Below are 18373 nucleotides of genomic sequence, written 5' to 3'. Positions count from 1 at the left end.
CAACCTTGCCATTATGTGGTGTTTCTCCACACCCTTCCTCTTTTCAACTCCATCAAAACAGTAGTAAAAGAGACAACCCAATACCAACACGAAACAGCCCAAAAACAGTCCCACAAGTTCATCAACTCAAACATAATTTTTCGGTTTACTTAAACACGTTTCGACTTGTCTTTTCTTTCAAATTGAGAAATACAACCAAAAGTACATCATTACACCTCTTATAAAATAAACCAGCCATGAATTTAACTTAAAAATAAGTTCATAACCAGCCAACCATTGCACAAGATCAAACAACATACCATTCTTCCGAAACTAGCTAGGTCTATTCTTTACGATCGAGTTACAACTCGCAAACGCATAGATAATGGAAGGAGAAGCATAAACTTACCTTGTACTGAGTATCACCCACGAAACCTGGTCCTTTTTCATCAAAAATACGTTCCTCAACACGGATACAAGAAGGAGAAAGAGAAACTAGCATGCTGTCCGGACTTTTCAGCACTAGAATCGCGTCGTAACACCCGGAATACCCTAGGGTTTGTGTGGGATTTTGGGGGAGTTGCAGGGGTTCAATTAGGTTTTCTTGGTCTGAAATACAGGTGAAATAACTCAGTTTTTATTCCCTTAAAAGACCCCTCTTGGCCGACTTTGGGGCTTTTAATTAAGTCCTCTCATTTTGGCAAGTAGGTGATGCACCTACTTGTCACCTACCAGTCTGCGCTGTCTCGCAAAAATGCAAATATCTCTCTACTCCAATATCGTATCGACGAACGGTTTAATGCGTTGGAAACTAGACTCGTAGATCTTCAATTTGATATGTAGATCATTCATTGATTCCAAGTTGGGAGAAAAGTGCATCTACATTTGACCTAAATTTCAGCATATTATAAATGGAACTTGTGATGACCTTTTCCAACTTTTGTTCCACAACTTGCTTGACTTTAAAATATAACACCAACTATCGTACGACTAAAATAACTCATAATATAATCTCCTTATAATGTTAATAACCCTAGTATCACCCCAAAAGTACATGGTAAAATATTCCAACTTGTCGACTTTCGACGAAACTTATTTTCTTCAATTCGTTTAGCTTCTAAGCCTTCAAACCCTCTTGCTACTTGGTACTAATGATCTTAAATATTTGTAACCTTCACATTAACATGATGAACTAACTTTGTAAACTTTTAAAAGATGATTCCCTTTCTGAGCTCACATTAATAGACTTATGACGTACTCTTACATACGAAAACACGGGATGTAACATTCCGTAAGCACAAATAAAAGGAAAAACAGCAAGCATCAAAGGCAGAATCGAAGAAACATCTTTGTATTCATGAACATTCGATTACAATAGCCCACAAGGGGTCCTTGCATAGAAAAAAAGAAGCGAAAGGGTACACATATAGTAAAAGCCTAGAACCTAGTCTACGCTTGAAGGTCCATCTCCGGTAGCAGCATCTTCGAGCATCATCTCCTCGGGCACGCATCCTCGACGGCAATATCTTCGACCGTCACCCCCTTCGGGGTTTCGTCGCTATCCTCCGGGATAGCATCTTCAAAAGGTGAGATAAAAAGGAGGAAGGTGGTGGAGAGAGCAAAGTGACACAGAAGAAGCAGAAAAGAATCGAGAAGTGGCTGGGTGAAAAATCTGGCTAGGATGGACCTCGCCACCACTACTATTGCTAAGCCACTTCTTGAGAAGTCACACCGGTGCGGGGTGAAACAGTCAATAGATGGTGGCACCTCACTCCATGGAAGGCAAAAAGGAGCAAGGTGCCGCACCGGATAATTTGGGGAGGCGAGCAGCGGTGTAGAGTCCGAACACCCCCCTGAGCAGCAATGTAAAGTCCAAATATCCCCCCGAACCGAGGGAAATCGGCCCCTTACCTCGTCGTCCCGGGCCAACAACGATAATAATAACAACAACAACAACAACAACGAAATAGCGCAATCTCGATCGACTAAAGAAAGTCCAGGAGACAGGCCACGACATGGCTGACAGAAACACCGCCTTAAAATCTTGAGGCCATGAGCCTCAAACATGGTAAACAACAATGGTTGAGGATGGTAGGAAGAAAAGAACGGATAAATATGGAGAAACACTTAGATGAAAGGTTGATCCTAGGAAGCTCCCATTTATAGGAAGGGCGATAGTGTAACCAATGGCGCCATTATTGCCTTCGAAAGACATAACGGCAAGCACATTTGATGCGTCTTTGGGAGCTGAACCGGCGACGACGTTATAGCTCTGGAGAATGGGAAATCATAACGCTTTGAATGATCCTGGAGAAGTGTAATGAGGGGACATTTCGGCTGTCATAGAGGCTTGCATCATCGGTATGATGTCATCACATGGAGTCCGAAGAGTTATATGTCAAAATCGTTTCTTATCGCTCCTCTCTAAGAAACGTGGGGACTATCTGTATACGGTGAAATTAGAGGGTCAAATTTTTTTCATCATTAAAGCGCTAAGGAAAGTCATCTCGAAGGCTCGAGGCCACAACCGAGCATCCTCCTCGAGGGTCGTCGACACTCGACCCCATGGTAGCATTGATCACGACAGTGGTAGAAATGGGGTCCCAAGGCACACGCCTAGGGCTGACAGAGTCTGCTGGTCTACTCTGAATCCGAACCAGGGTGTCATCTAGCTGTCCCATCTCCCTATCTTTGTAATTAATGCCTCTTGTACTTTGTTGGGATTCCCCTCCTATATAAAGGGTATCCTTATCATTTCTGTAGTCCTCTGTTGCGCCAGCTGCTCCACACGAATATACAAGGAACATTCTCTGTGCTTTCTAACATACTCTCTTGTTATTATTGCTCTCATTTATTATCTTCATACTTGTTCATCATTTATTGCTCATCATCGGCCATAAAGAGCCTTCATCAATTTTTTTATAACTATTAGTCATACCCCGATCGCCCCCGATAGTTCACTATCGAATCACGGAATCGACCTCGAGGTCCCCGTATCGACGAGCTCGAGGCCTCGATTGTCAGCCTCTCGGTTTGATTATCACCTCATCTGCAGCTCTTATTTTGTCTCTAAACTTCGTACACATAGCATCATCTGCTTAACAACTAGCACAAAAATAGATCACGTATTTTTAGAGTCCCATCAACAAATTTAATTGTTATTATCATTTTCACGGTAAACATTTAGCAACTTAGTAATTTTAGATTATGTTTATTTTTATTATGGCTTATTAATAATATTTATTTTATGCAATTTTATTATCTTTATTGTTGAATATTTTAGTACAATACCATGGCTAATCTCATATTTTACATTATTTTCTTGAAAAATACCTTATATAATTATGTCGTACTAGGATCGAAGAAATATTTGGAGCACAAATTCTATATTTTGTGCTATGAAGACTTTATGAAAAATAAATCCGAAAAAAACCCGAAAACCCAAAAAATCAAGATTAAAAAACTCAATTTTTATTGGTTTGGTTTAGTCTTTAGATTTAATAACTCGACACAATTGGTTTGGTTTGATAATTGGAAAACCCGTACACCCCTAGTTAAAACTACTAAGCCCCTTAACGAAATGTTATTTGTCCTTTTTACTCTTTAAAATAGATATTTATACTAGACAAAATAGCTATTTTATTATTTCTCTAATATTTAGGAATGTGAACATTTATTAAATTATTTTTTAGTATTTAAATATTGGAAACCCAGGGCTGTTTTGCGGCGCCGTAGTCACTCGTAAACTAGACCCGTCTTCAAGCCCCGTGATTCATTACCCAACAACTCCGGCCAGATCTTCGACGACCACCACTGGACGATGATTGTACCAGGTTCTACGTTCCTATCTCATTACACTTTATCTTAGATATACTTTTTTTAAATCCTTTTCATTGTTCGTAGTGTGTTCTCTACTAGTATTGTGCTATTGCCATGGTTTATTTGCTTAGATCATTTAATTATTCGATTCAACTGTATTGTTTAGATTCTCTGTATTTGCTTTTGGCCCTACTAGCACCATCTTGGGTATTTAGTTTCACATATCTTGCTGCTACTACCTAGCATAATACATTAGTTCCCCCCCCCCCTACTTGTGTGCCTTTTAGTTTCGGACTGTATTATTGGTATCATACTGTGTCTTGACTATAGTGGATATTTTGAATGATGGTAAGGTAAGGTCATGTCCTCGGGGGAGTGGGGTTCCCAGGGGGTGGGAGGGTGGGGGAACAAGGGGTAAGGGTGGTAAGGGTGTATCTAGGTTGAGAATGGGGTCTTGGAACATATGGACCTTGACGGGGAAGTCTGTAGAGCTAGAAAAGGTTCTCCATAAGAGGAAGATCGATATAGCTTGTCTCCAATAGACACGATGGGTGGGAGATAAGGCACGGGATGTAGACAAGTTTAAGTTGTGGTACTTTGGTCGCGTGGGGGGCAAGAACGGGGTAGGCAGTTTGGTTGATAGTGATCTCCGGGAGCTAGTGTTGGAGGTTAAGAGAGTGAGTGACAGGCTGATGGGCATTTAGCTAGTCGTTGGTTTTTTTACTTTAAACGTGGTTAGTGCGTACGCACCCCAAGTGGGCTTGGACGAGGAGGTCAAAAGGCGTTTTTGGGAGGACTTGGATGAGTTTGTGCGTGGTATTCCGCACGCTGAGAAGCTTTTCATAGGAGGAGATTTCAATCGCCACATCGGGACGGCATCTAGGGGTTACGATGATGTGCACGGAGGCTTCGGTTTTGGAGTTAGGAACGAAGGAGGAACTTCACTGCTGGATTTTGCTAAGGCGTTTGATTTGGTAGCTGCTAACTCGAGTTTCCTGAAGAAGGAGAAGCACTTGGTTACTTTTCAGAGTTTGGCAGCCAAGACCCAGATTGATTATCTACTACTCAGGAAGTCAGATAGAGATCTGTGCGCGGATTGCAAGGTCATCCCGTGTGAGAACCTCACGACCCAGCATAGACTCTTGGTCATGGATTTGGAGATTAGGAGGAAGCTAGAAAGAGGGTTGCGTATGGTCTTCCTAGGATCAAGTGGGGTGCTTTGACTGAGGTCAGCGCCCAAAAGTTTGGGGATAAGCTGCTAGCTATGGGGGGAATTGAGGAGTAGTGGGGACGTGAGTGGTATGTGGATCGCGATTGCGAATTGCATTAGGGAGGCCGCTGGGGAGATATTGGGGGTCTCGAAGGGCCCGTCTGCTGGCCGCAAAGGGGACTGGTGGTGGAGCACTAAGGTCCAAGGTAAAGTGGAAGCCAAGAAAGTGGCTTATTTGAAGCTTGTGGAAAGCAAGGACGAGGAGGAGAAGAGGACGAACAGGGAGCAGTATAAGGTGGCTAAGAGGGAAGCAAAGTTAGCAGTTACTGCGGCCAAGACTGCCGCATTTGAGCACTTGTATAAAGAACTTGGAGGCAAATGAGAAGACAAGAAGATGTACAAGTTAGCCAAAGTGCGAGAGACGAAGGCGCGTGACCTGGATTAAGTGAAGTGTATCGAGGATGAGGAAGGTAGAATGTTGTTGGACGAGGCTCTAATTCAACAGAGATAGCAGACATACTTCCATAAACTCCTGAACGAGGAGGGGGATAGGAACATTGTGCTAGAAGACTTAGAAAACTCCTAGAGCCGTTGGGAATTTGGGTATTGCAGGTGTATTAAAGTTGCTGAGGTAGAGGGGGCTATGCGTAAGATGAGCAGGGGGTGAGCGACCAGGCCAGACGAAATCCTGGTGGAATTCTAGAAGAGCGTGGGTAGGGACGGCTTGGAATGGCTAACTGCGCTATTTAATGTCATTTTTAGGACGAAGAAGATTCCCGAGGAATGGAGATGGAGGTCTATTATCCCATTGTATAATAACAAAGGGGATATCCAAAATTGCAACAACTACAGGGGTATCAAGCTACTGAGCCATACTACGAAAGTATGGGAGAGGGTGGTAGAGATGAGGGTGAGGAGGATTGCGTCTATTTCAGAGAACCAATTAAGATTTATGACGGGGCGTTTGACTACAGAAGCTATTCATCTTGTTAGGAGGTCGATGGAGCAGTATAGAGAGAGGAAGAGGGATTTACATATGGTGCTCATCGACTTCAAGAAGTCTTATGATAAAGTGTCGAGGGAGGTGCTGTGGAGATGTTTGGAGGCTAGAGGCGTTCCTGATGCTCACCTTAGGGCTATTCAGGACATGTACGAGGGTGCTAACACTCGGGTGAGGACAATGGGAGGGGACTCAGAACACTTTTCGATTGTGATGGGGCTGCATTAGGGGTCAACCCTTAGCCCATTTCTGTTTTCCCTGGATATCGATGCGCTGACGCGTCACATTCAAGGGGAGGTACCGTAGTGCATGTTGTTTGCAGATGATATTGTACTGATTGACGAGATGTATTGTGGTGTTAATGAGAGGTTAGAGGTTTGGAGATAGACTTTGGAGTCTAAAGGTTTCAAGTTGAGCAGGACCAAACACAGAATACGTGGAGTGCAAGTTTAGTGGCGCGACTCAGGAAGAGGACGAAGATGTGAGGCTTGAGTCACGAGTCATTCCTAAGAGAGAAAGTTTCAAGTACCTTGGGTATATTATACAAGGGAATGGGGATATTGATGAGGATGTCACACACCGTATTGGGACGGGGTGGATGAAATGGAGCCTCGCTTCCGGTATTTTGTGTAATAAGAGTGTGCTACCAAAATTTAAAGGTAAGTTCTGTAGAGCGGTGGTCAGACCGACTATGCTGTATGAGGAAGAGTGTTGGTCGGTCAAGACATGCCATGTACAGAAGTTGAAGGTGACGGAGATGAGGATGTTGAGATGGATGTGCGGGCATACCAGGTTAGATAAAATTAGAAATGAAGTTATTAGGGACAAGGTGGGTGTGGCTCCTGTGGAGGACAATATGCGGGAGGCGAGACTTTGATGGTTCGGACATGTGAAGAGGAGAGGCACTCATGCTCTGGTGAGGAGGTGTGAGAGGCTGGAATGGGAGGGTCAACGGAGAGGTAGAGGCAGGCGGAAGATATGGCGTTGCTCCAGCTCACTGAGGACATGACCATGGATAGAAAAGTGTGGAGGTTGAGAATTAAGGTAAAGGGTTAGGTGGTAGAGTGTTGTCCTTGTTTGTAGCAGTAGCTTTGATACACCACTTGGTGCCTTCCGTTTTTTTTGTACCCCTAGTCTCCTGTTACTATTTGTTGTTGTCTTGTGTTTCGATTTTTTGATAGCATTACCTTTTGCTAGGTTTGTATTTTTGCTTTGGTTGTCAGATCGGTTTGTTTGTTATTGCCTCTCCCCTTTCCCCTCTCCCCTCTCCCCTTTCCCCTTCCTAAGCCGAGGGTTCCTCTCTACCTTTTAAAGGCATGTGTAAGGTCTGCGTATACTCTACCTAAGACTCCAATTGTGGAAATACACTGGATATGTTGTTGGTGTTGTTGTATTTAAAAATTCGAAACCAACTAGATTTTGTATACAAAATCCTTCCTTATTTGAATTATGTAATATAACAAATTTACAAAAGAAAAATAATAACAAAAGAAAATCACAGTATTTTGTGAAGTGTTTCGACCTTGAGAGCCTTTTTCTTTGTTATAAATTTCAACCAATTAATTCTTTAAGAAACTTATGTAATTTAGGTAAAAAAAATTGAGTACTTTTAATTCCTTTTAGGTTTAAGAGTTCTTTTTTTTTTTTTTTGGTTCGTAACACGGGAAAAAAGTCAAAAACTACAATATGAAACTTTCAGCTCCTTCTAAGTTTAGGAATCTTATTTTTTAAAATTAACCCAGTAACTCCTTGTTATTTAGGATTTTGTTAATCTTTCACTGGTCTCTCTGACGTCTGCGACCTTTGTTTATATCTCCGGCGAACTCCTCGGCGGCGATATCCCCTTTTCCTGCGAATTTGAATTCGTGAGTTTCTTCTTCTCTGTTATGTCTACATCCCTGTTTTCGGTTTTTAATTTTTTAAAACCGAATCTTATTAATTCCACTTTGTCAATTAGGGTTTCAGTGATATGGATTTCGATTCGCTATATGAATAAAGGCATATGCTTTAATGTATGTTTGAGTGTTACTGATAATTTTTGTTGAACTATCAGATTCTATCCCAACAAGTTAAGAATTACTCATGAATAACGCTACTAAATGAGTTTTTATTTTTCCCGAAATACGAGTATAAATATTGCTTTCTGTTTTTTTTGTTGTTGGAAAGTTACAAAAGATGAGATATTTATAACAATATTGGTATTTTTAGCTGCTGAATAAAGAACTATGAGTTGGGCAAAGATAGAACAGGATAACCCAACAAATTGGTTTTTTAATAAAGATAATTGTTGATTCCCATTATCTGAGCTGAGCTATGCGATGGAACTAATGTTTAACTAAAAATTGAATCTAAGCATTTCTAATCAATTATAGAAAGAGCACTAAAAATAGTGTCTTTTGTGCGAGCCTCTTCATTACTATTCTGGATGTGTTGTTTCTCGGTCAGTTGGCTGAGCTGACTATCTATTTTTTCACATTTTCTAATTGCTCTCTTTGGTTACAACAGATTGTTAAAACAATGGGGAAGAAAAAACCAGACGAGGCTGGTGTAAGTGGGAAGGCTAAAGGAAGCAGCAAAGATGGCTCCAAAGAAGGGAAAAAGGAGAAGCTTTCTGTCTCTGCTATGCTGGCTAGCATGGATCAGAAACCTGAGAAGCCCATCAAAGGATCTTCAGTCACTGGTGCTAGTAAGGCCAAGCCTAAAGCAGCTCCAAAAGCGTCAGCTTACACTGATGGTATTGATCTTCCTCCTTCTGATGATGAGGAAGATGAGCATCTCCCTGAAGAAGAGGAAGAACTGAGAAGGCATAGAAGGAATGAAACAGGTCCACTCGATACCACCATAAGTCATAAAGAGCTGAAGAAACGCGAAAAGAAGGACGTGCTTGCTTTTCAGGCAGTTGAGGTGGCCAAAAAGGAGGCTCTTAAGGATGATCATGATGCTTTTACTGTTGTTATCGGTAGTAGGGCGTCTGTTCTTGAAGGTCAAGATGATGCTGATGCAAATGTCAAGGATATAACTATAGAGAATTTCTCTGTAGCAGCTCGTGGCAAAGAACTTTTAAAGAACACATCAGTAAAGATATCTCATGGGAAGAGATATGGTTTAGTTGGTCCCAATGGAATGGGCAAGTCCACTCTACTAAAGCTCCTTGCTTGGAGGAAGATTCCTGTACCAAAAAACATTGATGTACTCTTGGTTGAACAAGAGATAGTTGGCGATGATAGGACAGCCCTTGAAGCTGTTGTTTCAGCCAACGAGGAACTCATCAAGCTCCGAGAAGAGGCTGCATCTTTACAGGATGCTGCTGCATCTGTTGGTGAGAATGAAGATGATACTGATGGGGATGATGATGTTGGAGAAAAACTATCTGAACTCTACGAAAGGTTGCAGCTGATGGGATCAGATGCTGCTGAGGCCCAAGCATCGAAAATTCTTGCTGGACTTGGTTTCACCAAGGAAATGCAGGGTCGTGCTACCCGGTCTTTTAGTGGTGGTTGGAGGATGAGAATTTCTCTAGCACGGGCTCTTTTTGTTCAGCCTACTCTATTGTTATTGGATGAACCTACTAATCATCTTGACCTTCGGGCTGTACTATGGTTAGAGGAGTACCTGTGCAGATGGAAGAAAACTCTGGTTGTTGTTTCACATGATCGAGACTTTCTGAACACTGTTTGCAATGAGATTATTCATCTCCATGACTTGAAACTGCACTTCTATCGGGGTAACTTTGATGGTTTTGAAAGTGGATATGAACAACGTCGCAAAGAGATGAACAAGAAGTTTGAGATTTATGATAAGCAGTTAAAAGCTGCCAAAAGATCTGGAAATCGAGCACAACAGGAGAAGGTAAAAGACCGAGCCAAATTTGTAGCTGCCAAAGAATCAAAGAAGAAGGGCAAGGATAGGGTTGACGAAGATGAAACTCCGCCTGAAGCCCCTCAGAAGTGGAGGGACTACACCGTGGAGTTCCACTTCCCTGAGCCTACTGAACTGACACCTCCACTTCTTCAGCTTATTGAGGTCAGCTTCAGCTACCCTAATCGACCAGACTTTAGACTCGCTGATGTTGATGTTGGAATTGATATGGGGACTCGAGTTGCTATTGTTGGGCCCAATGGAGCAGGAAAATCGACTTTGCTTAACCTCTTGGCAGGTGATTTAGTTCCTACAGAAGGTGAAGTCCGCAGGAGTCAAAAGTTGAGGATTGGACGGTACTCGCAACATTTTGTTGATCTTCTCACAATGGATGAAGCACCTGTCCAGTACCTGCTCCGTCTTCACCCAGATCAGGAGGGACCTAGTAAGCAAGAAGCTGTTCGTGCAAAGCTAGGAAAATTCGGACTTCCCAGCCATAACCATCTTACCCCCATTCTAAAGTTGTCTGGAGGACAAAAGGCTAGAGTTGTATTTACATCCATTTCCATGTCGAAGCCTCACATCTTGCTATTAGATGAGCCAACAAACCATTTGGATATGCAGAGTATTGATGCTTTGGCAGATGCACTTGATGAATTCACAGGTGGAGTTGTGTTAGTCAGTCATGACTCGAGGCTCATATCAAGGGTTTGTGACGATGAAGAAAGAAGTGAAATTTGGGTAGTTGAGAATGGAACTGTTGAAAAGTTCCCTGGTTCATTTGATGAGTACAAGGAAGAACTTGTAAGGGAAATCAGGGAAGAGGTTGATGATTGATGTTGAGACCAGCTTATTCTTTTGTAGTGTCTTGAGTTTTTTGTTCTTCATTTTTTTGAACCTTTTTTTTTCGACTTCATGTTGAGGGAGTGTAATCTTCTGTTTCGGATATACAAGAACATAGTGACTTATGTTATATGTACTGTCATATTCTATCTATTTCTTGTTATGGTTTTCCTCTCAGGCAATATTACAGGAATACTGATTATTTGCTTCATCAATCTGTTCTCGCGCTTATTTTTCGGCCTGTCAAATTTTGTCTCAGTTTGCAACTTCAACTCGCATTAACATCTAAATTGTTTTGTTTCTGGTGATCCGAGGAGAGGTTCTATGATCTCAGCTTCTAGTTTTATAACATGAATGGTATAAGGTGTTGTTTGAGTTTTTTAATCTATCTGGTGTATGCTATCTGGTAGGCTGCCAGTTGTACAATGAAAGCGAGGTATTTGCTTGTCATACGTATCATCCTAACACATAGTTTGAGGATTACTGCTGTTTATTCATATCATTATTCTATAGGAGCATGTCATGTTTTGCACATAGATTGCTGCAACGTCAGAAATCCACCATGTGTCATGTATAATTTGTTGTAATTGTTTCCCGAACTACTCATGTTTCAGCAGCAATTTAGTAAATAGACTGTTTTTCCACACTGCAGAGCTACGTAATGATCACAAGATTATGACAAAGAATGGACATATTCAAGTTCTGCATTCAGCAAGGCTTGCTTCTACACCTTCTTCTGTCAAAGACTCAGGTACATGACATGACATTGCTGGATCTGTAAATTTTTTCAGCGCCTGTTATGTGTTGTTGAAATGGTTATTGGTTTTTGTCGCTTTAGTCCTGCTTGTTAGAACTCAAATGTGATGAAAATTTTTAGTTCACATTATGCTCAGATACATCCTCATCCAGCAAATGAGGCAAATTTACCCTCACTCTCTCAACATGCAGGAAGTGCGAGGGACAGTTGTATTTGCAATAGTAAAACCTTTCCTTATGAAAGCTGGTTCTCAGAGAATATCACTAAGGCGTAATATCAGCTGGGTTGTGAAGAGCTAGATATCCAATATTTGAGGAATATATTTGTAGCCTAAAGTATAGTTACATTATGTATATATATCTCCTATGTTGGAACCTTGAACTTTTGATTTCTTATGCTGCCTCTCTTTTTATCAGATCCATCTTACGCAAATTTTCAAGATGAAGAATAGGGAATTCCAGCGCATGATGACAGGTAAGTTGCCAGATTGTTTTTCAGTATTCGTTGTGGGGCTTTGGCCGAACTCACTTGGCCTTCCATTCTTTGCAAAAGACATATATTCAGGTACTCGTGTTGATAATTTCTTTGCTTTGACAGTGTAGTTTTACTTATTCTCCAAAATACAGTAGTTCTTCTTTCTTCTTCTCTAGACTAATCTACTCTTCAATATAACAAATCTTCTCTTTAACAAAAATATTTCTTGGTGCAGAGAAGTAGTTGCAGATTATGATCCTATAGCAGTGGCAAAATTGAATGAAGAGAAGACTTTAGCACCTCGAAATACAGCATGCTCCCTGTTATCATAGCTTTAACTGCGAGCAGTCATTGAAAATGCTCGTCAAGTGTCGAAGATGTATCCTTTGCTCTTTATTCAGTTAGCTTTCGTAAATACCTACCTCGACTATATTTTGCACTTGTGTACTAACTAATTTAGAGGTACAATGGCTAATAAAACTGTTATAGAATCAAAGACTTCTAGCTGTTAAAGTATTTCATTAGTTATTACAACTTAATTTGTGCTGGTTTTACTTGTGTCAGATCATAGATGAATTTGGGTCATTTGACAAGTATATCTGGAGCTTTATGAACCACAAGCCTATAGTTGGCAGATTCCAGTATCCTCGTCAAGTTCCGGTAAAGACCTCAAAAGCGGACGTGATCAGTAAGAACCTAGTTCGGAGAGGTTTCCGGGGTGTGGGACCCTCTGTTGTCTATTCATTCATAGAACAAATGACCATCTTATTAGCTGCTTCAGATTTCAGGACTGTGTGGCAGCTGCTAAAGGAAAACAGAAGGATCTAATTGAACAGCAAAAGACAGGTTCCTATCCACTGAGTAAGTAAATAACTATCAAGAACGAAGTAATCTTTTACTTTTGTTAAAGGCCCTTTTCTGAGAAAGGAGAATAGGAATGAAATAAAATAGAAATAGAAAGAATGAAGCCATTGAAGCAGAGATGTGTAGATCGACCGATGACCTGAGTTTCTCATTGGTGTGATTGAGTCATTGTGCATTTTAATAGCTTGCTTGTAACATCTGGTTATCATCTAAGCTCACATAGGTTTAGTAGCAGAACTGGTTATACAGATATGATGTCGATTCCTATGCATCATGGATTCTTAGCTTTGTAGATTATTATAACTAGATTAAAATACAGATACGAGGTTGATTTTTCTATCGATTGGGCTAAACCATCGGTTTTTCTCACAATGTTCACATCTGTCTAATTCAACCATCTCCCATCGGTCCGGTATTTAAATAAAATCTAGTAGTAATTTTCCAGCATATAGTTTGGTAGTTGATTATTAAGGTAAATGACATATTGTAACACTAGAATGTGGGGAATAGAGCTTGTGAATAACCCTATGGTCAGATGGCAGTCCGGTGCATAAATCATCCTTTCTCACTTACTAGTTTTTATATTCTCCGCAGTCCGCTCTCCCATCAATTGAAGAAAACATCATTTCATCATATCATTTTCATTTTCTTTTTTGGTTGCATGATCACTGGTTGTGTGGTGGGTCAAGTGGTATTGAATCTTGATTAAGATGGTAAACGGAATCGCATTTTTCCTTTTTAAAATTTTTTTTACAAAAAGAAAAGAAAATGTTTAGAGAAAGAGCCTAAATGCATCTTAAATTAGTAAACAGTCCAATGTGTGATGCGTATGAAGAAGGGCGGGCCGACGAGGGAGAGTCGAGTAGGACTGCTCTGGCATATCCCACGTCTGAGCGGGAAAGGAAAATAAATAGCTTTATAAGACGTGAAAATAGTACGGGCTAGCCAGTTTCAGACTGGTAATTGAAAAATAGCTCGTGTTTGCAAAGTCATTAAAAAATAGCCACTATCTTGCTGCAACACGGAAAGTTCCAGCATATTGGTGCACTTGTATATGAACTTCCAGCTAGGGGTGTACAAAGGAAACCGATAAACCGCACCAACCCGATAATCCGAGTCAAACCGAGAAAAAAAATCCGACCATGGTTTGGTGTTGGAAAAAAAAACCCGACCATAATTGGTTTGGTTTGGTTTTAACTAAAGAAAGTCAAACCGAAACCAAACCAACCCGACATTACATATGTAGAAATTTGAGATATGTTTAATATATAAATATACTTTTTGTGATGTAATTTATAAATATTTCTTAAAAAATTTCATAATTTTATCTTTTAAGGTATTATTTCAAGGTTGGACTTAGAACTTTTGAATGTTCCAATAAGTTTTATATCCATTAACATTAGTAAATTAAATAATGCTAACAAAAGCCCAAATCAAAATCAAAATCAATACTAATGCTAACAAAAGACATTCAATTCAATACTACGAACGGGAGTGTATTGAATATCTATTTTTTGTTTTGCAACAATTTAGATAAAAATGCATAACCTATTTTTATTTTTCTTTAGCGTTTAGTCATGTAATTAATACTCCCTTATTAGTCTACTTATTTTAGCATGACTTAGCACTTTTAGATTATGTTAATTTTTATTATAATTTTTTAATTAGCAATATTTATATTACATAATTTTATTGTCTTTATTGTTGAATATTTTAGGATAATGCCATGACACATCTTATTATTTTGTATTAATTTCTTGGAAAATGCTTTATATAGTTGTATCTTACTAGGATTAAAGAAATATTTTAAGCACAATTTATATGTTTTGTTCTACGAAGATTTTACCGGAAAAAAAAAACCCGAAAAAACCCGAATAACCCGAAAACCCAAGAAAACCCGAAAAAAACGAGAGTGAAAAACCCGAGTTTTATTGGTTTGGTTTGGTCTTTAAATTTAATAACCCGACACAATTGGTTTGGTTTGGTAATTGTAAAATCCGAACCAACCCGACCTATGTACACCCCTACTTCCAGCATATTATGCTGGAACTCAACACACGGAAAGTTCCAGCATAATATACTGGAGATTGGAGCATCTGTGTATGAACTTCCAGGATATTATGCTGGAACTCCAGTATATTATGCTGGAATATTTTCTGGATTTTAAACAGTGTTTTCGTTCAGATTTATCTTTACATGAAAAGTGGCTAAATTTCTATTACTTTTGAAACTGTGGCTATTTTCAATTACCACTAATAAATCTGGCTATTTTTGAATTTAACTCTTATGAGACATAACACAATTTCACATGGTACACGCACTATGGACTCGATAATGACTTTGCCCAAGAGAGAAATTCGTGAGGTTTGTTGGGCTCAAAACAGAACATTTGTCATGAGCTTCGATCGTGACACAATATGGCTGACCAGTGACGTACTTGAGGTTTGGGCATTAGGTAGTGAAGTTTCGTTACTTTATTAATTATCCAGCAATTATAGAAGCCAGAAGTGAAAGTTAAGTCATAACTCTTTTCCCTAACTGCCATTATTTCCTAATATAAATATGGCTTAACTGGTGGACCTACTTATGATCATTAACACTTGATGTCACCTGGGACCAGGATGTTGATTGTAGCTGCTCCAATTTTGGAAATTTTTCATTGTGATTAAACTATATTATGCAAATACTTTTTATTTATTTATTTATGAGCTACTGCCTGGTATTGCCCACGAATGATACGGCTTATTCAAATATCTTAATATGTTAATCATATCTGGAAAAAAGTACTTAAATCATAACTTGTATATTTCACTAAACGAAAGTACGAAACAGTACTTACGTTCTTACGATCATTCAATAGGTTATAAACAATACAATAAAGTAGTAGTAGCTTATTTTAATTTCTATACACTAATGAAGGGCTTTGAAGAGGATGTACAGAGAGAAAGTAGAGAGAGAAACACCGGCGTTTGTTGAGCAAGGAAGCTGACAGCGCCGATCGATGACTCACCGGAACCACCATAGCCACCCTACACAATCACCTCTTCCAATTGATAATATGACTAGATTAATTACGCCAGAAAGTGGTATACCCAAAAACTAGCTCCAATGCAACTGTTACATTGGCTATCAGGTATGGAAAGTGCACCTACTTTCATGCAAGCTCCACCGGAGGTGGAGAAGAACGAGTTGCAACCAATGGAAACAGGTATGCTTACAGCGGCACGGAAATTAACATACTCAGTTGGATCTCAAGCAAAGCAGACCATGGCTGAAGTAGTGAAAGGTAACCGAGCTCAAACACAAGGCATGCAACTCAAATTTTACCCTCCAATAGTGAAGGACGGAGTGAAAATGGCCAGATTAAATCCAAATGAGATAGAACAACAGTCCCAGCGGTGGAAAACAACATTGATAGGTTATGTCCTAGCAGGAAATCCGTCATTCAAGGAGATGCTTAAATTTTTCTATGGCGTATGGAATACAGTCACAACTCCAACAATGTTGCTGCATGACGACGGGTATTTCATTTTTAAATTTGAATCTATTGAGGACAAAAACCTAATAGTGCAAAATGGCCCTTACACATTCAATAGCAGACCTATGGTAGTGAAGGATTGGGATCCAAATTTCCAGATACAGAATGAATCTATGAGAATTGTACCAATATGGATCAATTTACCTGGGCTGCCGATTCAGTATTGGGCTGAGGAAAACCTAGGTAGGATTGCTAGCCTACTAGGCAAACCTATTTGCACTGATAGACTAACAGCAAAGTGTGAAAGGATATCATATGCTCAAATCCTTGTTGAGATGGACATTACACAACCATTGCCTGATGAGGTCTGTATTGAGATACCAGATGGGAGAAGCTGGATGCAGAGAGTTGAATTTGAATGGAAACCAAAATTTTGTTTGGAGTGCAACAAATTTGGGCATGGTACTGGTGATTGTCAACAAGCAACACAGCAAGATGAGGAACCAATGAAGCATAAAAGAAGAAGAAAGAAGAGAACTAAAATGGAATGGAAACCTAAAGCAGTAGCTGAAGGAATCAATAACACAACCATTCTGCATCAAGAGGATCACACAGAACAAGAGCCAGTAGTGGAGATACAGGTGACTAATAGGGGCAAACAGACAATGGTTATACAAGGAGCATCTGGCAAAACAAAGCAGAAAGAGGTCAATTATGAACAACTAGCTAGAAGGAATGCATTTGCACCACTGACAATATTGGAGAGGCCATCAAATGTGAGTCGGCAGGGGCAATCTTCTAGTACTGTAGCAGGCCAAATGGCTAATGAATATAATCCTAGCAATCATAATCCCCCATGATCATTTTGTCTTGGAATATAATAGGACTGAATAAGTCCTATAAACAGCGAGAATTTAAGAAGTTCTTGCTGACAAATAAAGTAGATATGATAGTCTGTATAGAGACTAGAGTTAAACAACATAGGTCAAAGACTATCCAGAGGAAGATGGGTGTAGACTGGCAATTCAAAGACAATTATAATTATGCACCTAATGGTAGAATATGGATAGTGTAGAAAAAAGCAAATGTTCTAACAGTTCTGGAGAGCATTGATCAGCTGGTACACTACCTAGTGAAGGACAAAAATTCATCATTTACCAGTTACATAACATTTGTATATGGCCTACACACTGTTCAACACAGAATTTCACTATGGAGAAGCTTGAGAAACATGCAAACTGATGGACCTTGGCTTATAATAGGAGATTTCAATAGTGTGTTAAATGTAGATGACAAGGTGAATGGAATTTCAATTCATCAAACAGAAATGATTGATTTTCAAAATTGTCTTGATGATATTGGAGTGGGACAAATCATAAAAAGAGGTAGTAGATTTTCATGGAGCAATAAAAGGGATTCAGAAGTCAGAATATACAGTCACATAGATTGGGCTTTTGGGAATGTTGATTGGTTCAATGCCTACAATGGGGTGGAGGCAATATACATGCTGCCAGGATGCTCAGATCATACCCCTATAATGATAAATACTGAGGAGGTCAAGATTAAAGTGAAAAAGCCATACAGGTTACTAACATCAGTGATGCAACAAAGAGAGTACAAGGAAATAGTCCAGAACACTTGGAATCAACAGATTCAAGGATATGCAATGTATTCTGTATGGAGAAAGCTGAAACTTATTAAGCAACAAACTAGGGATATTCAACAGGAACATTCCTGAATTGATCAAAAGCTTATGCAATTGAGAGAAACATTGAAGGAGATACAGGGGAAGCTTAATGATGACTACTTCAACAAATTGCTGATAGAAGAAGAAAGAAAGACTTTAGAAAGCATAGAGAAATGGGAAGTAATTCAAGAGCAAATAATGAGGCAGAAGTAAAGAGCAACATGGATCCAACTGGGAGATTGCAACACCAAATATTTTCATGCCTATATGAGGGCCAGACAAGCAAGAAATAAGGTGAGCTACATCTATAATGAACAATAGATGAAGATCACAAAGCCAAAACACATTCAGAAAGATTTCATTTAATTCTTTCAACAATTATTGGGGACAGCAGCAGATGAATG

At 39.7% G+C, this 18373-nt stretch overlaps 1 protein-coding gene across 1 annotated transcript; it reads left to right on the top strand.

The window, feature by feature from the left end:
- The first annotated feature begins 7649 nt into the window (after window positions 1–7649).
- On the top strand, window positions 7650–10924 carry LOC109206473 (ABC transporter F family member 4-like). Its single transcript, XM_019369295.1, has 2 exons — window positions 7650–7873; window positions 8514–10924. The coding sequence occupies exon 2, from the start codon at window positions 8526–8528 to the stop codon at window positions 10701–10703; it is 2178 nt and encodes a 725-aa protein (XP_019224840.1). The 5' UTR covers window positions 7650–7873; window positions 8514–8525; the 3' UTR covers window positions 10704–10924.
- Window positions 10925–18373: the final 7449 nt, after the last annotated feature.

This window comes from Nicotiana attenuata, unplaced genomic scaffold (genome assembly GCF_001879085.1).
Source record: "Nicotiana attenuata strain UT unplaced genomic scaffold, NIATTr2, whole genome shotgun sequence".
Lineage (NCBI taxonomy): Eukaryota > Viridiplantae > Streptophyta > Magnoliopsida > Solanales > Solanaceae > Nicotiana > Nicotiana attenuata.
This window is presented reverse-complemented; position numbering and strand designations above follow the sequence as displayed.

What these genes read in the sequence shown, in the direction of transcription:
- LOC109206473 (XM_019369295.1), top strand. Translation starts at nt 8,526, where the DNA reads ATGGGGAAGAAAAAACCAGACGAGGCTGGTGTAAGTGGGAAGGCTAAA.